This window comes from Panthera uncia, chromosome A2, assembly GCF_023721935.1.
Source record: "Panthera uncia isolate 11264 chromosome A2, Puncia_PCG_1.0, whole genome shotgun sequence".
Taxonomy (NCBI): Eukaryota; Metazoa; Chordata; class Mammalia; order Carnivora; family Felidae; genus Panthera; species Panthera uncia.
Window position 1 is genome coordinate 60,414,107 of NC_064816.1, and position 24,038 is coordinate 60,438,144.

The window sequence follows — 24,038 nt, forward strand, 5'->3', positions numbered from 1 at the left end:
TTCGGCTCAGGTCATGATCTCGCGGTCCGTGAGTTCGAGCCCCGCGTCAGGCTCTGTGCTGACAGCTCAGAGCCTGGAGCCTGTTTCAGATTCTGTGTCTCCCTCTCTCTCTGCCCCTCCCCTGTTCATGCTCTGTCTCTCTCTGTCTCAAAAATAAATAAACGTTAAAAAAAAATTAAAAAAAAATATTGTCAAGAGAAAGCTTGACCAGGGCGCCTGGGTGGCTCAGTCAGTTAAGCATCTAACTCCTGATTTCAGGTCAGGTCATGATCTCACAGTCGTGGGATTGAGCCCCACATCAGGCTATGCGCTGACAGCGTGGAGCCTGCTTGGGATTCTCTCTCTCTCTCTCTCTCTCTCTCTCTCTCTCTCTCCCCTCTCCCTCTGTCCCTCCCCCACCCACGCTCTCTTTCTCTCTAAAAAAAATTAAAAAAAGAAAAAAAACCCCACATTGGATACTATTGTTTCATGTGCTTGTCAAGGCAGGTGCCTGAGGGAGCACAGCACTTGAGCTATGCCCCCAGAAGGGACGGTCAGGGTGTTGTGGTGTCGTGGGAACGGGCTGTTCGATTTCTGTCTCTGCTGCTTTACTTCGTAGGTAGGTGTTGACAGTTCAAAGCACCAAGGGGTCCTGACCTACCTCTTGGGTAGCTAATTTAATTTAATTATTTACTCATAATTTGATTCCTCGGCACGGCAGCTGTTTAAGAACACTTGCTTAAAAGCGTTCACTTGCACTTTGCACATTCTGGAATAATTTCCATCGTTGCCCAAATTCTGAGGCAGATTTTCGTGGCGAGAAGCTGCTGGAACTGTGTATGACTTTATGTACGCTATTATATTTATTATAGTTTCTGGGATATGAGGATGGGTCTTTTGACCCAAGGGCTCATTCTGATGCCACGGATTCCTATGGAAAAGGAATTAATAGCCCCCTCGGTGGGTGGGGCCTGGCTCTCACCATTTGGGGGTCTTAGACTCTCCAGAGCTACTTAACAGATTAAGGAAACCCCAGGCATTCAGAAGGCACTTGAGTATTTCAGGCGAAGTCGCTAAATCACGCTAAGAAAATGGTGACACATTTGCCTCAAGCGTGTAAAGAGCACGTGGGGACGTGGGAGAAAGGTTGGGTTTATTTTATCATTATTTTTTAAGTTATTTTTTTCTAATATTTATTTATTTTTGAGAGAGAGAGAGAGAGCGAGCGAGCAGGGGAGGGGCAGAGAGAGAGGGAGACACAGAATCCAAAGCAGGCTCCAGGCTCTGAGCTGTCAGCACAGAGCCTGACGTGGGGCTCGAACTCACGAACCATGGGATCATGACCTGAGTCGAAGTCGGACGCCCAACTGACTGAGCCACCCAGGCGCCCCTAAACAGGAACCATTTGTGCTTTACTGGTGAGGATCGGAGGAAAGAAGCAAGACCCAGGCTCGCCCCTTTGAAGGAGGGGCATGGGGACGTCCGCAGACTTCCTCCAGGTCGGGGAGTCCTAGGTGCAGGTGCACGTGCGGCCCAGGGGTTGACCCTACCCAGTGTTGCTGCCGTTATACCCAGTGCTCCCTGGAGCCTCGCAAGTGAGCTGTGTGTTCAGGGGGATTTGTTGTCAAAACCGTAATGTGTCTCCGTTCACCGAGTGAGAAGCCACCAGGCCAACCAAAGTCTATGCTTCTGTCTTGTCACGGGAAAACACACATGATTTTTCCCTTTATTCCTTAGATATGCGACTCTCCCATGGATGTATCTGATGTCCAGAATCTTCTCCAGCTCGGACGTGGCGTTCATCTCCTACGTGTCCCTGAACTTCATCTTTGGGCTCTGCACCTTGCTGATGACCATCATGCCCAGGCTGCTGGCCATCATCTCCAAAGCTCAGGTCAGTGGGTGCCAGCTTCACCGCCCGGGGCACCCCGAGGACGCGCGTGTTGGCTCCTGCCCCTGCCGTTGGTTTTCCAGCTGGAAGGAAAGGACGACGTGCCAGTGTGCACTGTCTTTAACCACCGGGAAGAGAGACCGACCCTGATTAACCCAAACCCGTGCGCCATTAAGAGACCCGTGCTCAGGCCTGGCAAGAACTGACCCAAAACACACAGTTTGTGCTGCTGCGTTAGCGAGGGCAGGCCCATGTTCGCCGCCGTGTCTCTGTTTGTTGATGAATTATTGATAGGTGCTTGCAAGGGCGAATGAAGGCATGAAACGTGTCCTGTCCAAAAGTGTCAGGAATAGGGGTCAGGCGCTCCTCTCTGGGCGGTCACATGCTTGCTATGGGTTGGGAACACTGCCGTGACTCACCATGCTCTGCGACCGCAGGAGGGCTGGACCAGGGCATGGATCTGCCCCCTTCCCTGTGAGCTCCGGAACATCCCTGGTTTGGTCACTTTCCGAGTGTGCCCTGAGAAGGGCCTCCATTTCCCCCTGTGTGACAGTGAGAGGATGCGTCTCGAAGCCTCTCTCCCCCAGGCGCTCACATTAGTGAGTCACTTTTTGGGTCCCATCCATCCGTCAAGCTGGATCTGGTGGTGTCCCGGTCATGCACCTGCCCCCTGTCTCCTCCCCCTGAGCCGGCCTGGGTCTTGTCTGCTTTACCCCGCCTCGGTCTCCCCTGCACTTCCCCTGGGGACCGATGTCAGTTTGCACTTAGTTGTGTCGTTTTCTTCCCTGCTTTCCGCTCCCAGCATCCTCCACCGTCCCTTCCGACTCCCTGCTGTCTGCCTGGACTCAGATTCCTTAGGCGTCCGGGTGTGTGATTGACCGGTGGGCCGAGAAGTTGGTCCAGAAAGGGCTCGCCCTCCAGTGCTGCTGGCCTGTCTCAAGCGAGTCGGGACTGATGCCTGCCTCATCAGGGCAGGCTCACGTCCTCGGGCCTGGGCTCGCGGAGACCCTCGATGTTCCAGGGGTGGCTAACACTGTCTCCTGGTGTTCTGCCCCACGTTGGCGTGGAAGCACCAAGTACGGAAACAGTCGCTGTGCATTCGATGGAGGAAACGATCAGTTTGGGGCAGTTTTGCAGATCAGGTGTTGATGCTGATCTGTACTAATGTGTAGCCTTTGTGTACAAAACCCTAATACAACGATCGGGCTTTAGCTAGAGGAAGACACTGAAGGTAGAGGAAATGGTACACACCTTCTCTCCCAGCCCACCGGCTGTCTGCCAGGACTCGGGCCTCTCGGGGGTCCTCGGGAGCTGTCAGGTGGGAAAGAAAGTGGACTCGGGAGACACTCCTGCTGGTGGGAAGGGTGAACCCTAGGGGACAGGATCACAGGAAGAAAGGGGAGGAGGCGAGATCATCTGGACCCAGAGAGGAAACGAGTCGGGAGCCTTTGTGTCCGTGACCTGCCAGCACAGAGGTCAGCTCCGGTTACAAACAGCATCGCCGATCTGGAGAGAGATCAGTGCGCAACAGGTTGTTTGCAGGACAGTGGGCCACGCTCGATCGTTAACAAATAGTAAGAGAGATCTTACTGTGTTGCCAAGGTGGTTCGTTCCCTTTGCGCTCTATTTGGATATTATTTATTTAAGAAAACCAACATCATAAAGGGGTGATTTCAAATACTCACTTGTAAGCGTCAGAGCACTACATATGTTCTTATAGAATCAATCAGAGCTGACTGGGTTCTCAGATCGTCCTTACGAGGCAGTGAACCAGGTTGTATTAACCATCGTGCCTCTAAACTGTGATGTTAATCGGGGTGTTGTAATTTTTACCAAATCACAGTTTTTAAGCTGATTTTTTTTTTTAATTTTAAATGGGTTTTCAGTTTTGAGAGAGAGAGGAAGAGAGTGAAGGAGGGGCAGAGAGACAGGGAGACACAGAATCTGAAGCAGGCTCCAGGCTCTGAGCTGTCAGCACAGAGCCCAACAGGGGGCTCGAACTCACCAACTGTGAGATCATGACCTGAGCCGAAGTCGGACCCTTAACTGACCGAGACCCCCAGGTGCCCCGAGCTGACCTCTATAGAAAATGCCTTTTGAGTCTAACTCACGATCTCAAACAGCTTCCTTTCCCGCTGGGGAGAATCTCTGTGTTTCAGGGGAGGGAGGTCAGCGGAGGAAAAACTCAAGAGTTTCAGTAACTTATTTCTTTGCACACTCCATCAGTTTGCAGTTACTTTAAATAAGACATGTATGGATTGTTATCCCCTGAATTTGGGCAGCTGTCTCTCGTCATATATGTGGCTTATCTGTCAGTTCAGTTCAGCGTCTGTGCACCACCAACAGCTTTGTTCTTGTTGGCATAACTGTGAATTCCTTAAGGCAGATGTGAAGTCCTCATCGTTAATGTGTGGCTTCCTTGGAACCCCTGGGGGGCTCAGCTGGTTGAGCGTCCGACTTCGACTCAGGTCATGATCTCACGGTTGGTGAGTTCGAGTCCCATGTCGGGCTCTGTGCTGACAATGCAGTGACTCTCTTTCTCTCCCTCTCTCCCTGTCCCTCTGTCTCTCTCTCAAAATAAATAAACTTTTTTTTTTTTTAAATATGAGGCTTCCTTAGTTACCAGTTCCTGAGTCAGAAACTGTAGTATTCTACTGTTTCTACATTATAACCAGTGACAGAAAATCCTTTCATGTGGTACATTGTTTGATTCAGGGACACAGTTTTATGAAAACTGGGATTAATAAGTCCTAGTAGGACTGGTTGAAATCTATAAGGAGTGGTAGGAAGTCAAGACAAGAGCTAAGGGACAAGTAGATGAAGCTTTCATGACTTTCCCGTGTCTGTATGCAAAAGACAATAAGCCCTAATGAAACAATTCATGCCCCTTTCTTGAATTTTCTGTTGCTCCCAAATGACATAATTTAAAAAATATTTTTTTTAATCTTTATTAATTTTTTGACAGATAGAGACAGAGCATAAGTAGGGGAGGGGCAGAGAGAGGGAGACACAGGATCCAAAGAGGCTCCAGGCTCTGAGCTGTCAGCACAGAGCCCGACGCGGGGCTCGAACTCACGAACTGTGAGGTCATGACCAGAGCCGAAGTCAGATGCCAACTGACTGAGCCACTCAGGCCCCCCACCAAATCACATTATTTAAGACTACATTTATACAAGTCCGGCTGTCAGTTTTCATTATAAGGGAAAACTGGACATTGTCCAGCATGAAATAGACAATTGATGATTTTGTAAACTTTAATGGTGATACGGTATGCCCCCTGCTGTGTATTATAGTGTATACAGTATGATGACTTTGCACCCTTATAAAATATTACTGTTCAGATCAGTTTTTGAATTTGACCATAAAGAGACAGTGACATTGAACCCATAATTCTTGAGTCTTAATTCTTGATTGTGTTTCCATAGTTTTGTCTGGCAGGAAGTTAATGTGGTCTTCCTGGGTTATGTGCTTAGCTACCCCCGTCTTTAAAAGTCAGCTGAAAAGACCACTTTGCAGTGAATTTTCTCAAGGCTACATTCCTTGGTGGAGAGATTTTATGCTTCGGGCCAGAAAGATCAGGGTCAAATCCTGGGCCTACCACAATGTGGCTTAAACACATTCATCAGCCCCTTGAGCGTGTTTCCTCAGTGGTAACTGGGTCTACCAGTCAGGACTTTGTACGTTTATGGAGGGAATGGACTGCAGTGATGTTCCATCAAGCTTCCAGTATGTGGTACTTACCAGGAAGTCCTAATGGACGATGATTAACACTCTGACAATTCTAACCTCATTATGGAATAGAGCTCACATTCATAAGACACCACACGGTAAGAAAAATAGTAAATTTTATGGCAGATACATACATTTATATGTATACATTTAAAAAAAAATTTTTAATGTTTATTTTTGAGAGACAGAGACAGAGCGTGAGCGGGGGAGGGGCAGAGAGAGAGGGAGACACAGAATCGGAAGCAGGCTCCAGGCTCTGAGCTGTCAGCACAGGACTCGATGCGGGGGCTCGAACCCACGAACCACAAGATGACCTGAGCTGAAGTCGGCCGCTTAACCGACTGAGCCACCCAGGCGCCCCCATATGTATACATTTAATTTGAAAATGGTATTGTTCAAGTATGCAGCCTGTCCTATGTTGTTTTTTCTTTTCTTTGCAATCATCCATGTGATGTTTCCTTCTGTTCTCTTATTCATCCTTGTCCTTGAAACAACACTTAAGAAAGACAACTATATGTATATATTAGAGTTTTTACTTATTTATTTTGAGAGAGACAGAGACAACACGAGTCGGGGAGGGGCAGAGAGAGGGAGAGAGAGAATCCTAAGCAGGCTCCGCACTGTCAGCACAGAGCCCGATGAGGGGCTCGAACCCACGAACTGTGAGATCATGACCTGAGCCGAAACCTAGAGTCAGACGCTTAACTGACTGAGCCACCCAGACACCCTGACAACTACATATGTTTAACATTTACTGACGCTAAGTTTGAAGGGGGCATTTTACGTGTGATTAACATGTTCCCAGCGACAACTCCCAGTATTATCCACCCTTTTAAACACTCATGTTGCCTGTGACTAAGAGTGTCACTTATAACATTTGCCACAGGCCGGGTGGCAAATATTTACTTCTCACCATTCTGGAGACTGGGCGTCAGAGATCAAGCTGCCTGTAGAATCAGGTCTTGGTTAGGACCCACTTCCTGCCTTTCAGACGACCTCCTCCAGCCGCGTCCCCGCACAGCAGAGACGGGAAATGCTGGTGTCTCTTCCTCTTCCTACGAGGGCACTGATCCCATTGTGGGGGCTCTGTTTTCATGACCTCGTCCAACCTGAATCACCTCCCTAAGGTCCAGCCTCGTAATACCGTCACGCTGGGGATCAGGGCTGGAACCATGCACTTGAGGGGCACAAACATTCAGTCCATAACCTTTCACCATGGGCCCCGCAAGTCCATGTCTGTCTCACAGGAAACGTACATCCATGCCATCGTAGCAGCCCAGAGTCTTCACTTACTCTAGCTTCAGCTCAGAAGTCTTCTCCGAGGTCTCCCCTAAATTAGGTGGGGGCAAGACTTCATGATGCATCGTCAGACGGACTTCCTCTCCACCCATGAGCCTGTGAAACAGACAAATTATGTATTTCCAAAGTACATCTGAGGTACAGGCTTAGGATAGACCTGCCTATTCCAGAAGGATAACTCGGAAGGAGGAAGCAAGTTTGGGCTCCCACGCACGTCCACCCCTGGGCAATGCAATACCACTAGACCTGAGGCTTGAGGATCATTCTCTCTGGTTCCGTGGCTGCCCGCGCGTGTCGCTGAGTGGCTGGGGCAAGGGGGACCTGGCACATGGGACGGCCAGGGAGACACGGAGGGTTTCAAGAGCTGTCAGTCTCATGTCTCTTTCTTTCTCTACACAGAGTCTGCAGAACATCTATGACGTCCTCAAGTGGGTTTTCGCCGTATTTCCTCAGTTCTGCCTGGGGCAGGGGCTGATCGAACTCTGCTACAACCAGATCAAGTACGACCTGACCCACAGCTTCGGTGTCGATTCCTACGTGAGCCCCTTTGAGATGAACTTCCTGGGCTGGACCTTCGTGCAGTTGGCCTCACAAGGCACCGTGCTTCTCATCCTGAGGGTTCTGCTGCACTGGGACCTTCTGCAGCGGCCGCGGTACGTCCCGCAGGGCTCAGCCTGGGAGGGCACCGACCTTTGACCGAAGAGGGAAAGAGAGCCCCATCCTGGAGATTGCAAGACAAGAAAATGCGTCCCGTCAGTGCTACACGAAGTTATAATGAGTGAAGATTGTGATTTTTTGTCGGGGTTTTTTTCCTCTTCTTTCCTTCTTCTCTTTTTTAATTTTTTTTAATTTTCTTTTTTTATTTTTTTAAGATTTACATCCAAATTAGTTAGCATCTAGTGCAACGATGATTCCAGCAGTAGATTCCTTAATGCCCCTTGCCCATTTAGCCCAGCTCCCCTCCCACAATCCCTCCAGTAACCCTCAGTTTGTTCTCCATATGAGTCTCTTCGGTTTTGTCTCCCTTCCTGTTTTTATATTATTTTCGTTTCCCTTCCCTTATGTTCATCTCTTTTGTCTCCTATGGGTACAGTCATATGATATTTGTCTTTCTCTGACTGACTCATTTCACTTAGCATAATACCCTCCAGTTCCATCCACGTAGTTGCAAATGGCAAGATTTCATTCTTTTTGATTGTCGAGTAATACTCCATTGTGTGTGTGTATATATATACGTATGTGTATATATGTGTATATATATATATATACACATACGTATATATACGTATCTATATATATATACCACGTCTTCTTTATCCATTCATCCATCGATGGCCATTTGGGCTCTTTCCATACTTTGGCTATTGTTGATAGTGCTGCTATAAACATGGGGGTGCATGTGTCCCTTCGAAACAGCACACCTATATCCCGTGGATAAATGCCTAGTGGTACAATTGCTGGGTCGTAGGGTAGTTCTATTTTTAGTTTTTTGAGGAACCTCCATACTGTTTTCTAGAGTGGCTGCACCAGCTTGCATTGCCATCTTCTTTTCTTTTTTGATCGCTGTGAGTCACCAACCCTAGGAAGGAGAACGTCAAAAGATAAAACACCAACCTGTGAGGGGATTGTTCCAATGGTTTCATTTTCCCCTATGGAAAGCGCTCAATTTCCCAACATGTTGGGTGAATTTCGTTGGTACCATAACAACTCATTAAAAAAATTTTTTTTTTTACTGTTGATTTATTTTTGAGAGAGAGACAGAGAGTGGGGATAGGGGCAGAGAGAGAGGGAGACACAGACTCTGAAGCGGGTTCCAGGCTCCGAGCTGTCAGCACAGAGCCCGATGCGGGGCTCGAACTCACGAACCATGAGCTCATGACCTGAACTGAAGTTGGACGCATAGCCGACTGAGCCACTCAGGCACCCCTAATAGTTCTTAAATTTACATATACCCCATATATGAACCCATAATAATATAGAACTTATGTTTATGTTGATGTGTCTACTTATATAGACACACAATTATGTACACACACACGTCTCTGTTATTCTAAGTGGGATTTAAGTGGCTTTGCAAAGATGTCTAGAATATTGCCAGGTAGCACATTTTCGATGGCTGCCAAACAAATGTGCTTTCCTGGGTCGGCCTCACAGTGACGTGCCTCTCCCTCTGTGACCCATGTGGCCCGCGTCCACTGACTCGCTCTTTCCAGGAGCTGTGCGTTTCTCTCTGGATTCAACTATGAGAGGGATCCTTCATAGAGAAATTACTAATGAGGACCATGTCCCTGGAGAGAACCTGTTGAGGATCACGGGCATATTACCAATATTTTGTGGTGAAGACTTTATAGACTTTTTCCTGTCCGTCCTCTCAAGGCACGCTTCCTTTATAATTCCTTCCAATCTGCTAAAGCAGTGAACCGCTTTGAATTCAAATCCTAAAGGCTGTCTTGAACTGGGCACTTTCACTCTGGGGTCCATGGATTTCCAGTATCTGACTGAATTTGGAAGAGAATTCTGAGTGCTTTTCCAGCATAATTGGTTCCATGATTGGCCCTTGTGAGTTTAGTTGTTTTAAAACCTAAATTGTAGAATCCCTTTGGATGGATTTCAGGGTGCCCCAGTTTCCAGTAGCATCAAAAGACTTTTCTATTCTATTCTATTCTATTCTATTCTATTCTATTCTTTCATTCCATTCCATTTATTTTATTTTTTACTCATTTACTTTGTGAAAGAGAGAGAGAGCAGTCCAGGGAGGGGCAGAGAGAGAGAGGGATAGAGGGTATCCCAAGGAGGCTCCGAGCTCTCAGGGTGGAGCCCCACGTGGGTCTTGAAGTCACAAACTGTGAGATCATGACCCCAGCTGAAACCAAGAGTCAAGATGCTTAAATGACTCAGCCACCCAGGCCCCCCGAAAGATTTCTTTTTCAAAGAGAAGTCTTCCCGTATTCCTCTGCGGAGCATAAGTTAAACCATATTTTAGAATAATGTCTGTGCTATCCACAGTAAATAGTTGGTATTTACTGCTCTTTGTCAGCGTGGAGGCCACAGGGCACTGAAATTCAATCTGATGGAGATGCTCGCTGCCTACCACTCCTTATGGATGGCTACTACAGTGACCCTCCCACCAAATTAATTTGTTTTTCTAAATCTGCATCTAGTCGGGTCACTAATCATTGCCTAAAGGAGAAAATCCAAGGTTCTTAGCCAGGCCCCCTCAAGTTGCCCTGCTCGTGCTCCGTAAAGCTTTCCATGACCCTCACTCTACACCCGTGGGTGGCGTTTGCCTCTGGTCACCTGCCCAGTCGGGGTCTCTGGCAGGACTGACCTCTCCCACCTCCAGCACCCACCTCCCAGGGCTGGCCTGATGCCTTCCAGCCTGTCTTTCTCTGCCGGGACCACAGTGTCTTTTTACAGCGTTTACGTGTTCCTCTGCTCTGCCTGCCTGTCAGTTCCTTGGTGCGGGGAGTCTGGTGCGCTGGGGTAGCTGGATCGTGGAAGAGAACAGGAGGACCCTGCCTCCTGCCCCTGGCACTGTCGGTGCTGGCCCCCCGCCCCTGCTCAGTGGCGTGTCCGTGACCAGCACCTGATGCTGATCCTGAGAGCTGAGCGAACGAGCCTACCTCCTTGCTGTGTGTCCTAGGCCGTGCTGACCTTGAACCGCAGCCTGCTGCTGACCTTCGGCCATGTGCTCAGAGCCCAGGTCTCCACTAGGACCTGAGCCCTGGCGGAGTCCCGGTCAGGCCCAGTGCCTCCGGACACCTTCTTGCCTACACTCTCTCTCCGGTCTGGAGCTGGGCTTTGCTGTCTGTGCCTTTGCTGGCTGGGAGGGAGCGGGCACGGGCCCCAGGACAGCATTTCTCTGCCGACTCTCTGGTGCCCATGCGTATTCCTCCTCAGCCCGAAGTTTTCTGGGCACAGTTAAGGATGCACTGCGTGTTGGGTTGTGAGGTGACCAACGGGAAGTGACTCCGAGCCATTGTCCTGCATCCGTTAGAATGACCTGACATGTAAACAAATACACTTTCCCACCCCTACACTCCCCCCACAACCCTGAGATCAGAAACTCTGGGGATGCATCGAGGAGATACCTGTACAGCTTTCCAGGTGATTCTTGGCTCAGAGCTGCTGATGGGAGAACTTGGAATGGGTCTTGGAAACAGGGAGGAAGAAGGGTCTCAGTCTCACCTCGTTGAGTCAGGAAAGGCTGCCAGAAGGGCCAGGCGCACCGGGGGGTCCAAAGTCACACCTGCAGCCAGCAAAGGGGGAAGTGACCCCCCCAACAGAAAAGTGTGACATGGGATGAACTTTCACACGTTGAACACACCATTGTTCCCTTCCCCCCACAGAGCACATCAGCCTCTCCAAAGTCATTAGCCACTCTGTACGTAAACGCCCTTCTTGTTTTGTTTTGTTTTGTTTTAACACATTAGAAACCATTATGTTCTGTGGCATCTGGGTGGCTCAGTCGGCTGAGTGTCTGACTTTTGATTTTGGCTCAGGTCATGGTATCACAGTTCATGATTTCGAGCCCCGCATCAGGCTCCAAGCTGACACTGCAGAGCCTCCCTGGGATTCTGTTTTCTCTGCCCCATCTCTCCCCCACCAACCCCCCCGCTACCTTGCATTCTCTCTCCCCAAACAAATAAAAAGCCATTACATTTTGTTAATTAAAATACATTAATTTCACACACGAGCTTATGCATTTCAACTCCACCGTGTAATCCTTGTTCACAATACGGAAGACAAGCATTCCAGAAGCATTCCTGCGCTGATACGATGATCTTGGAGTAGCGGTTTCTATAACTTTCCGTTGTTTTTGTTTTTGATTTGTTTCTCATGCTTTTGCATGTTCTGTGGATGGCGTCCCATAACACAGACTTCCAAGTAGCTACCTGTGTTCTCTCATCATCGAGGTTGTGTGTTGAATAAATTCTATCTTTGTTCAATGGTGATGTCAGGCACAGAAAAAGTAATAGAGAGCAGGGGCCTGGATGGCTCAGTCAGTTAAGCATCCAGTCCTTGAGTTCAGCTCAGGTCATGATCTCACGGTTCATGGGCTCGAGCCCCGCATGGGGCCGTGTGCTGACAGTGAAGCCTGTGTGGGATTCTCCCTCTCCCTCTGTCTCTCTGTCCCAGCCCACTCTCACTCACCCTCCTCTCTAAATAAGTAAATAAGGTTAAAAAAAAATAATAATACAGGGGCACTGGAACCTGGCGGTGGGCATTTTATGTTATATGCCTTTTTATCTTAAAATGGGTTAGGACTCCCAGGAAACTGCAGAATTAGTACAGAGACCCTGTGTGCCCTTCTCCCACCTTAACTCATTTAACGATCAGAATGGGTACCAGAACCCGTTTAACGATCAAAACTCATTGGCATGTTACGGTGTACAGGGGAAGCTGAAGTTTACTTTAAAGTTAAAATGTGCCAGGTGGAGAATCATAAGATTGAAAACCGAGCAGCTCCGCTCTGAAACAAAGAAATTAGAGTTGAAAATTAAATTCATGTTCATCCAATAGTGCTGTCTCAGGGCCGCATCTTCTTTTTTTTTTTTATTAAAATAATTTTTTTAACGTTTATTTATTATTGAGAGACACAGAGAGACAGAGCATGAGCAGGGGAGGGGCAGAGAGAGAGGGAGACACGGAATCCAAAGTAGGCTCCAGGCTCTGAGCTGTCAGCCCAGAGCCCGCCGCGGGGCTTGAACCCATCAACTGTAAGATCACAACCTGAGCCGTAGTCGGATGTTTCACCCACTAAGCCACCCAGGTCCCTCCCAAGACCGCATCTTCTGTGTTGACAGGTGTCTGACCTTCCTCGCCCTCCCTCTCTTGGACTCTTCGAGTTCCTGTTCCCACATGTGAATGAGCTCTTCACTTTATGTTCCCAGAGGTCACGCTGCCATCCAAGGCACGGTCACGTCTTCCAAGGATATAGATGTGGAACGAGAGCAGATACGAGTGTTGAAAGGAATGACCAGTGAAGACCTTCTCGTGTTATGCAACCTTAGTAAAAGCTATGGAGGCTTCTTCAAGAAGACCACCGCTGTGCAAGATATCAGCGTGGGCATACGAAGAGGAGAGGTAGGTGCCATCTAATCGTACCCCTTTCTGTTACAAACCTGTGTATCTCCAAACTGTGAATTCTGCTGTGTTGTGCTGAGAATAGCTGAGGTCAGAGCTGAAAGTCTTCGCATTTCTGGAATTTCTGCAAAACTCAGTAGACACAGAATCTAAGTGGAGAGTCTATTGGCTCTTTCCCTGGGGAAGCTTTGTTGCTGATGGCATTTATTCGGTTTCATAATTTTAAAAATTTCATGTGGTTGAGTTTTAATCGCTGTTTGGGCTGCAGGATGACATTTTATGGAGTGCCAATATTTTCTCAACCCAACTCATTAAGGGGACCTGTTCTAACTCTTCCTGGGACGTCAGTACTTTTTAAATGGCCAATTAAGCCCACCTAGCAAAACGCTCTTCCGGAAAGGCGAAAGAACAGTCACACCAAAGCAATAGCTCAGAATTGCTTTTCATGGGATGGCATTAATTCTAGCAGGAATGTTTAATCAGAACCGATAGAAGCCATGCAAATTGTTCCTGATCTGTGCTTAATTGCATAAAAAGAAACCAAGTCTGAAAATGATTACCTTTCATTAACTGTTAAAAACATGAGGTTCCTTGCACTCATATTGTTACAAGCTCCTGAGGCATTCCAAGGAGGTTACACGGTTCCCTGAGTGACAGTGAGGCTGTGCTGTGAGCAGAGAGCGGCGTTCCGAGGTGAAGGGAAGCCCGGGGACCGATGTAAACCGATCTAGGAACGGCCTCACGAGCTGCGCTGTGGTTTGTGGCTGCAGAGGACAGCACGCTAAGGAAGGAGTGTTTTCGTGGTTGCTGTTTGCCACGGAGCTCAGAGACTCACTATGCAACCTGTGGTGTCGTATCCAACTATTTTTTAAGCTTTGCTTCAAAAATCCGCTTCAGTGTGGCCGCTACCTGTCCATGGTAGTTTTAAGCCGAAGGGTACTAGAAAAACTTGGAACGCTTTGTAAGGGAGATGCTCTGAGATGATCCAAGATGCCACGTATATTGCAGTTATGATTGCTCAGCTTTTTTTTCCTTTTAATGTTTATTTTTGACGGAGAGAGAGAGAGAGAGAGAGAGAGAGAGAGAGAGAGAGAGAGCGGGGGGGGGGGGGGGGGAGAGAGAGAGAGAGAGACAAAAAAGCTGCAGGGCGCAAGAGGCCGGGACATAAGCACAGAGCCCGACGCGGGGCTCGAACCCACGATCCGTGAGATTATGACCTGAGCCGAAGTCGGACTCTTAACCGACTGAGCCACCCAGGCACCCCTGTTTGATGAACTTGCTTGATGGACTTTTTATGAACGTGGCAGTTTAAATGCTATGATGTAAAGTGCTTTGTGAGAGCCGGTAGACGAGGCGGAGATGACTGAGATATGTCCCTGTCCCTCTAGGAATTCATAACCGGGTAGGAAACGGAGGGCCGTGAACACAGCGTGTTATGTAGCAGCGGCCGTGCTGCCCCTGGCAGGACGAGGGTGACGGCACCTGAGTGGCACTGCCTTGGAGCTGCAGGTCCAGAAGTGGCAGCTGGACCCCGTGTCAGATGGTGCGGGAGACCCAGTGGGATGGGAAGGCATGGATATTAAAGCAGGTGGCAGTTCAGATGAGCAGCTGTCGTCCGGAGCCCCCAAGTAGGGTCCTGTGCTTAGGTAGGGCACAGCGCCAGGAAGCCCAGGACGGGCACTTTGCCAAGATTCAAGGAGCCAGGTCAGCCGGGGTTAGTAGACAGAGAGCCAGCTTTTGCCATAAGCAACAGAGAGGTCTTGAGGGGACATTGTAAGAGCCACACAGACCGTCTGTATCCTAGAACCTCCAGCTGAGAACATGCTGCGATACGGGGTCAAGACCGGGTCTGGAGAAGACAGCAAAAGGGCCGTTTTTCCCAGGGAATACAAGACAACAGTGAACCCCCAAACCACAAAAGACGTTGACTTGGTGCTAAGTGTCAGAGTTTAGAACTGTCTGTCTTAACTAATGTCAGGATCAGCCTAGATCTGAATTGGGGGCGGGGAGAAGAGGTGGGGGAGGGAGGAGTACTTTGTGCGGTGGAGTCAAGGGCGTAATGACTATAACGACGTGGCTTCCAAAAACCGTGGTCCTCCCCAGACGGACACAGTTAGGACCTTGAGGGGACGGGAGGTCTCCGCACAGTCCCAGGTAGCTGCCTTTACTCTGGCCTCCGGGGTGTTGCTTACACGCATTTACTGGTCCCCAGTGGTCGTTGAAATGGTTACTCTGCTTGGCCGCCAGTAGAATTTCCAGAGTGTGTTGCCATCTGCAGAGTGCTCGATACAACCGGGTGACGTCCAGGGTCTGCAGGTATCGAGGCACAGAAACGCCAGCTCCGAGCCGGCTTGAAGTCGTGAAAGTCAAGGCCTTCTGCTGTAATTCAGAACTTTTTTCCCTTTCTCGTTCCCTCCCGACAGTGCTTTGGGCTCCTGGGGGTGAACGGGGCCGGGAAGAGCACCACGTTCAAGATGCTGAATGGAGACACCCCTCCGACCTCAGGACACATGGTCGCCAGGACTCCCACAGGGTAAATCCAGACGTGGTCTTTCTTACTGGGTGTGCACAGAATGAGGGGCCCTGGAACCGAGCTCCACGTGCCCCTCCCGGCGAAAGGGAAGAGCGGCCAGAGGGTCAAGGGCGCATTGGCCAAAGCAGCTAAGGCTGACCTCTGCCGTGGCGCCCGATGGGGTGGAGGTATTGGGCCGCTGGCTGCTGAGTGGTCAGGACACGAGGGGGGCGCTGGCTCTAATTGCTTTACCAGCAGATCCAGCTTCAGACGCCCCCGCCCGTGCAGAGGTGGCCAGAGGGGACTGCGTGGTTTCCATCTTGGGCCACCCAGACCCCCTCTTTCCAGTGGATGACCTGATGGCTTCGGGTAGGGGAGAGCGAACATATGAATCCAGATGGTGGCATCCGGGGGATCAGGGAAGACCTCCATGCCCCTTGCTGCCCATACCACGGAAGATGCTGGGTGTTCTCCCCGCTGGAGCCTGCCCGAGGCCGGCTGGTCCCATCCGGGCCCTGTGGGCAACCCCCAACACAGAGCATTATCCCCGCGTGCCACTCCTCTAACACGGCCTTTTAGGGTGTGCGTCACCCCGTCCTCTGGTTCCTTCCAAGCTGTGGTGCCCACATGGGAACATCTGTCTGGGCGTGTGGGCGCCTTTAGAGATGTGGCCATCCAGTCGGCAGGGCCTCTGTCTTCCCCGTCCCTGCTTGATCAGGACTGTTCCTGGGTTTTTTCTCTCCTAAAAAGTAGAGGCGCCTTGTTGTTAACCTCTCCAGAGGCTGGATTGGCTACTTGGCTTTTCCTCTGCTGAGTCTGTCCTGGAGCAGCCCTGTGCCCCCTGCACTCCTCTCCCACCTGCAATTGTACAGCTGTTTCTACGGCAGCAAATTCATTGCACCCTGGTAGCGTTGATAACAGATTTCAGACGTCTGTGGCTCAACTCGTAAGGACAACCATGTGCCTTGCTGTACCTCCTCGGAAGGTCCTTATATAAATAGTTGATTTCAATCTGTCTGCTTGGGGGTAACAGTCACTCCTAAGCCCACTTGGAAACAATGTGCTCGAGGTTTTTAAATTTTTTTTTAGTTATTTTTTTAAATGTTTGTTTATTTTTAAGAACGAGACAGAGCGCGCGGTGGGGGAGGGGGTGCAGAGAGAGAGGGAGACACAGAATGTGAAGCAGCTCCAGGCTCCGAGCTCTCAGACGCAGGGGCTCAAACCCACGGACCACAGATCACGACCTGAGCCCAAGTCGGATGCTTAGCCGACTGAGCCACCCAGGCGCCCCATGAGGTTTTTATGTATAGGTTCAAATAGACTATTGAAGAAAATTGTTTGAAAATATGAAATCACCCATTTATTAGCTACTTTTTGAATTGATAAATACATATTGTCATTCTATGATGTGCCAGGCACCCGGAAAGCAACAGATCTTCTTGTAGTCCTAAAATGCAGTGTTACTGTCTCCTACTAGTATGATTTAAACATACATTCATATCTGTGTGTTCTATACAGATGAACTATGTGTTCATTTTATCTGTTACCTGTGTGTGAAGTGTGCGTGGTTAAATGTGGTATTTGTGTGAAGTGATGCATATTTTATTTATTTTACCTTTTTATTTTTTTTTTAAGTTTATTTATTTCGAGAGAGACAGAGAGAGGGCGCACGTGAGTGAGGGAGGGGCAGAGAGAGAGAGGGAGAGAGAAACCCAAGTAGGCTGTTAGCCCGAGGCCCGAGGCGGGGCTCGAACCCATGAACTATGAGATCATGCCCTGAGCTGAAATCAAGACTTAGATGTTTAACTGGTCGAGCCACCTAGGTGCCCCAAGGGATGCATATCTTAAAATCAGACAAGAATATAAAGATCATTTGGTATACTTCATTTATGTTATTCCAGGAGCATTTCTTAATCCCACTCAATAATTGTTATTGTTTTAAATTTTTTTGCAAATCTGGTGGGCACGAAATCTCATTGTTAATTTGCACTTCTTTCATTATTCATGAACTTGAATGCTTTTCCCACGTTTATTTGTAAGGTGGGTTTCCTTTCTGCCAATTGCCTGTCAAGGCCTTTGTCCTTTTCTCTTTAAGGTTGTCTGTCTTTTTGTTACTCATCAACATAAAGGTTTTCCATACATTCAACTGGGAACTAATTTTTTGCCTGTTTTATGTGTTTGAATAAATACCTTGTATTTTAACTTTGTTTTAAAAGTTTCTGTGTGTAGAAGTTTGCAGTGATGATGGAGCCAATTTATCAATTTTTTTCCTTTGTTATTTCTTGTTCTTTGAATCTTAAGAGATTGTCCTCATTCTGAGGTCATAAAGCTTAACATTCACGTCTTAGATTTTTTTTGTGTGTTTATTTATTTTTGAGATAGAAACCGAGTGCGAGCGGGGGAGAGGTGAAGAGAAAGGGAGACACAGAAGTTGAAGCAGGCTCCAGGCTCGGAGCTGTCAGCACAGGGCCCAATGCAGGGCCCGAACTCATGGACCGTGAGATACTGGCTTGAGCCGAAGTCAGATGCTTAACTGACTGAGCCACCCAGGTGCCCCTCATGTCTTTAATTTACTTAAAAAAAAAATTTTTTTTAACGTTTATTTATTTTTGAGACGGAGTGAGACAGAGCATGAACGGGGGAGGGTCAGAGAGAGGGAGACACAGAATCTGAAACAGGCTCCAGGCTCTGGGCTCTGAGCTGTCAGCACAGAGCCTGACGCGGGGCTCGAACTCACGGACTGCGAGATCATGACCTGAGTCGAAGTCGGCTGCTTAACCGACTGAGCCACCCAGGCGCCCCTCATGTCTTTAATTTATATGGAGCTTATATTTAGATCCACTGTATGGTAGAAATACACAATAAAACCTTGGTTTGTGAGCATAATTTGTTCCCAGAATGTGCTTGTAATCCAAAGCACTTGCATATCAAAGCGTATTTCAAGAGTCCTTGGCTCAGTTGTGATCATGTGACATTTGGTGTCACGTACGACTCGTATTGCAAGACATCACTTGTGTAGCCACTTAAAATTTGTTAGAAATGTTAGCTTGTCTTGCGGAACACTCGCAGAACAGGTCATTCACAATCCAAGATTTTACTGTAATTTGATTTTTTTTTTTTTATCCTGAATTCCAATTGGCTTAATGCCGTTTTCTCAACGAGGTGTCTTTTTGTCCATCAGTTGGAAACACGTCTGGTGCTCAGCTGCTCTGCCTGTCTCTTCCGAGTTCTTGACTTTCAGAATTGTTGTAACTCTTTTGGGACCTTTATTACATATTATTTTTCAGGATCGTCTTACCACCCTCTATAAAAATGTCCCAATATTGACATTTTGATTGAGATCGCATCACATTTATACGATAATTTGGGGAAATTGAGCTCTTGCTGAAATTTTCTCTGCCTTTTCCGTGACAGTGGTATCTGTAGGCATTTATTCAGTTCGTTTAGAAATATTTAATTATATTTTGCAATTTATAGAGTCCTTGCACATCTTTTTTAGATCTATTCCCCAGATGAATGTGTCTCCATCAGGAAGTATTTAATCTCTTTAATTGCTTTGTTTTTTCAATTTTCTTCTTGTTAGGTTTTTCTCACAACTTCGGGCTTTGCTCGCTGACCTCAGAAGTGAGTTTATGTGTTTGCTTTTGCTCTCTCCTTTCCTGTGTGTCAGCTTGTGTCTGTCCATTCCGTGCTACCTTCCACTCCTGATTCTCTGGGTCTCCAGTGCAGAGCCAGGCCCTACGTTGACAGCTTTGGGGTCCCATCCTGCCACGATGGGGGAATATGCATTTATGGTCGCTGCACTGCTTGGTCTGGGCCTGCTGGAGGGTGGGGGGGGGCCTTCTGGTACCCTAAACTCCAGGCTGCTTCTCTCAGCCTCCTCAGGAGTGGTGGGGCTGTGCTGTAGACCCAGGTATCTTACTGGACGTGGTTCTGGTCCCCCGTCATCACACAGGAGCGCTTTTGGTACCCGTTACCTTGCAGGGGTCAGACTCCCAGCTGCTTTATGTAACTCAGATCTGGAACCCAGCAGGCAGTGGCTTGAAACTCTGTTCCAGAACCCAGCAGGCAATGGCTTGAGATCTGTTTTAGCATTCTCTTGTCTCTGATGAGCAGAGACGTTTGCGTGGGTTTTTCTTTTCAAGACACTGATTACATAGCAATGAATGAACCAAGTAAAATCCAGTCATCATTTTTTGGGTGGAGGAAAGAAGTGTAAGGCAGGCATTGTGTCCACAACTTCCACTGGGATTTTAACTGATTTTATGTTGCATTTACAGATTAATTTGGAAAGAACTGAACTTTTTTTTAAAATTGTTTTGAAAGTTTTATTTATTTTTGGGAGTGAGAGAGAGTACAAGCAGGGGAGGGGCAGAGAGAGAGGGAGAATCTGAAGGAGGCTCCAGGCTCCGAGCTGTCAGCACAGAGCCTGACATGGGGCTCGAACGCATGAGCCATGAGAACATGACCTGAGCCGAAGTCAGACGCTTTCACTGATTGAGCCCCCCAGGCGCCCCGAAAGAACTGAACTTTTTATGCTGTGTCTTCTCTTCTGCCAAAGTTGAACTGTCCAAGAACTGTCAAAATGATATGAAATGGTGGTGCTCACTGAAGTTCTTGTATTTCTGTTACCACCTGTGACAGTTTGAAAATTCTCTAGATGTTATTTTTTACTTTGTGAGTATTATTTTGCAATTTTATTTAAGGTTCTGTAAGGAAAATCTTAAATTTATTATTTTGCATTCACGCAGATGAACATGTTTTGTAGTTCTTTTTCTTTTGGCACATTTATGTCATAAATGAAAGATTCTTGATTATTGATCTGGCCTTACCTTTCTGTAGTAAACTTAATTTTGTTGTGGATGTAAATCTCTTTTACTTGCTAAATTTTATATAGATTTTAAAATTTATGATTCATAAGGAAAGCTAGTTTGCTGTTGAAAACTTTCATTTTCAATCCTTCCTGTTAAATTATTCCTAGTCTTAATTTTTGTTGTAATTTTGACAACTTCTATTTTCTTCAAAACCTATTTACCTAATTTAAAATTTTAACTCCTACCTTCTCATTCTAACTTTTTAATTTGAATGATTTTTAAAGTCTTCTTTCTCTATTAACGTTATCAAATCAATAAGTCTGTGGTCTTCCTCGATCCTAAAAATGTAGTAATGGTATTATTGCTGTCACTGCCCTTTAAATAACATACATAATTTTGAGTTAGTGTTTTGAAAACTGTTACACATTTGTATTTCCCTGATGATGAGTGATGTTGAGCATTGTTTCGTGTGTCTGTTGGCCATCTGGATGTCTTCTTTGGAAAAACGTCTATTCATGTCTTCTGCTCATTTCTTAACTGGATTATTTATTTTTGGGTGTTGAGTTTGATAAGTTCTTTGTAGATTTTAGATACTCGCCCTTTATCAGCCATATCATTTGCAAATATCTTCTCCCATTCTGTAGTTGCCTTTTAATTTTGTTGATTTGTTTTGTTTGCTGTGCAGAAGCTTTTTATCTTTTTTTAATTTTTAAAAAATTTTTTAACATTTATTTATTATTGAGAGACAGAGAGAGACAGAGCATGAGCAGGGGAGGGGCCGAGAGAGAGGGAGAGACAGAATCTGAAGCAGGTTCCAGGCTCTGAGCTGTCAGCCCAGAGCCCGACGTGGGGTTAGAACTCACAAACTGTGAGATCATGACCTGAGCTGAAGTCAAGAGTTGGCTGGTTAACCAACTGAGATAGCCAGACACCGCTCTTGGTTTAATATTTTTTAAAAATTCCCTTTTAAGAAACTTTTTATTGGGGCGCCTGGGTGGCGCAGTCGGTTAAGCGTCCGACTTCAGCCAGGTCACGATCTCGTGGTCCATGAGTTCGAGCCCCGCGTCAGGCTCTGGGCTGATGGCTCAGAGCCTGGAGCCTGTTTCCGATTCTGTGTCTCTCTCTCTCTCTGCCCCTCCCCCGTTCATGCTCTGTCTCTCTCTGTCCCAAAAATAAATAAAAAACGTTGAAAAAAAAAATTAAAAAAAAAAAAAAAAGAAACTTTTTATTGAAGTATAAGTTACAACTAGAAAAGAAGATCTCAATGAATTTTTACAAAGGGAATACACTTTGATAATCTGTACCTAGCTCAAGAATGAAAACAAGACCAGTACCCCTTAATTCCTTCTTCTGTTCAAGAGTGTCTCCTCGCCCGATTTTTTTTTAATTTGAGAGAGAAAGAGAGCGTGAGGGGGGAGAGGGACAGAGGGAGAGAGAAAGAATTTTAAGCAGGCTCCACTCTCTCTGTGGCGTCTAAAGCTGGGCTCAATCTCACGACCTGGGGATCAGGACCTTCACCAAAAGCAAGGGACACTCAACCGACTGAGCCACCCAGGCACCCCTGATTTTTTTTTTAATGTAGCTTAGTGTATTATTATAAAATCAACACTTTTGCAACCAAGACTCAGGCCAGTTAGTGGAATTTTGACTGTTAACCCAGAAGCCCCTCTGTGTGCCTGGTCTAATTACTACCTCTTCTTTCTAGAAGATTCTGTTTGGCTTTATCACCCAAGGTTATCCCTAGACACCACAGGTTAATCTTGCTTATTTGTAAACTCTTGATAGGGCGTTTACATCTCTCAAGCTACTGGTCTATCTCCATTTTTTTCTTTTCTTTACAATCTGCTTGTTGGTCGTGCGCTGTTGGGTTTGAAGAGAGAGCTGGCTGCATACAGATGGTCAAGTTTCTCATGCTTCTCTGTCCTGTTTCTTGCAAGGTGCAGCTGGATCCAGGGGCTGAATCAGGCTCAGGTTCAAATTAAAAAATTCTGACTACTTTATCATGTAGTGGCAGTAGGTGACTTGGGCATGAGTCCATAGGAGGTAGTGTTACTTACTTTCATCAGTGGCACATCATGTCCGGTCCTCACTCTGTACTTATTTACTGATTATTGAAGTATAATTGACAAATAGCGTTGTGTTAGTTTCAGATGCTCAGCATGTCGATATCAGCAGTTTTGATGCCTTGTGTCTAGGTTGGTGGCATTCGTTCCTTGGGGACTACCAAATAGTGATATTCCAGTTCTTATCTTTGTTTCCATTTACTGGCTGGGATAATTTTACACGGAGTTGTTTTCACCACATTTTGTGTGATTACCCGGAAGTATCGTTCATATAAAAAAATGGCAGAAGAATGCTTGTGTTTTTTCCCCTTTTTATTTACCCACTTTTCCAGATAGTCTGTTGCTTTCCAGTCATCCCCAGAGGTGGAAAATCAGGGTTTGTTTGTTGTTGGTAATGTCATTCTGGTTTCATTCTGACGGATGTAGGATTCTTCACAGACTTTTCTTTGTGCCTAGTTTACCCCTTTCCTTCTCACGATCTCTGGTTTCCTCCGTCTCCCGTTTCCTGCTGGTCTGTTTTCCTCACCTGTGTGCTGGGAATGATAACTCACGGGCTTGAGTAAAGATGCACTGAGATCTCCCATAAAAACCACCTTGTCCAGTTAACAGGCATGGACTTCTCATATAAGAAATAATTTGCCTTCTGGGGCTCCTGGGTGTTTCAGTTGGTTAAGTTTCCAACTCTTGATTTCGGCTCAGGTCACGATCCCAGGGTTGTGAGATCGAGCCCCACATTGAGCTCTGTGTTGAGCATGGAGCCTGCTTAAGATTCTCTCTCTCTCTCTCTCTCTCTCTCTCTCTCTCTCTCTCCCTCCTTCCCTCCCCCCTCCATCCCTTTGTCCCTCCTCCCCCCAAAAGAAATACTTGCTTTCCTAACTTACATGAAGAAAGCTGGACACTTGAAAACATGTCTCACTCCACCTGCTATGTGCTTACCCATCATGCTGTTGGCACTGACTCTTAACTGTTATAATTGCCACATCTGTGGACAGAGAATACAATTATATATTGGTCTGTGTCAAATGATAAAATGTCAGTGTTTGGAACTATTATGGCCAACAGCAGGAAATAGAACTGATGAGTTCAGCAAAGGTTTGAGGCATGTATGAGTCCTGGTTACGACTCTGAAAGGGTTTGATGTGTATAAAGGAAACTCTCTCATGTTACTGTGCTGTTGTTTTTTCCCTGCAATCGTAGAAAAAAGAAGGTGTGCTTTTGTTGCTTAGGTGGTATGTGTGTGTGTTTTCCAACTTCTCTATTTACCAGTGCATACGGGCAAACGAATCAGAATTTCAAAGGCAACAAAAAGTATATGGTCTATTTTTCTCATCCCTGGAAGCCTGACTATCTCCTTCATAATCCCATCCCATCATTTGTAAACTAATTGGAAAATGAAATTCAAATAGCTATTCTTGAAAGAAAGAATACATTTACATCCCCTTAATGGTCTGCAAGTCCCTTATTATGCCACATATCTGTGTAATTAGTTTAATTATAACTAAATCACACTTGCATTAATTATATTTTTAACCTTGATTATTTGTAATGTTAATTGCACATTGGTATTCAAGGAATTAAATGGGTAATTAGAACACAATGGAATTTTTAACTGCTTAGAGGGCTGGTATGCATCTTTCTGCCCATGAAGCCCATAAGTTACTGCT

General features: G+C 46.8%; 1 protein-coding gene across 1 annotated transcript in view; it reads left to right on the forward strand.

The window, feature by feature from the left end:
• ABCA13 (ATP binding cassette subfamily A member 13) overlaps positions 1-24,038 on the forward strand; it is a 313,586-nt gene that overhangs the window by 212,769 nt on the left and 76,779 nt on the right. The window contains exons 39-42 of the mRNA XM_049642263.1: positions 1,717-1,873; positions 7,298-7,551; positions 12,793-12,985; positions 15,409-15,518. Coding sequence (XP_049498220.1) covers positions 1,717-1,873; positions 7,298-7,551; positions 12,793-12,985; positions 15,409-15,518 — 714 coding nt within the window. The remainder of the gene's footprint in view (positions 1-1,716; positions 1,874-7,297; positions 7,552-12,792; positions 12,986-15,408; positions 15,519-24,038) is intronic.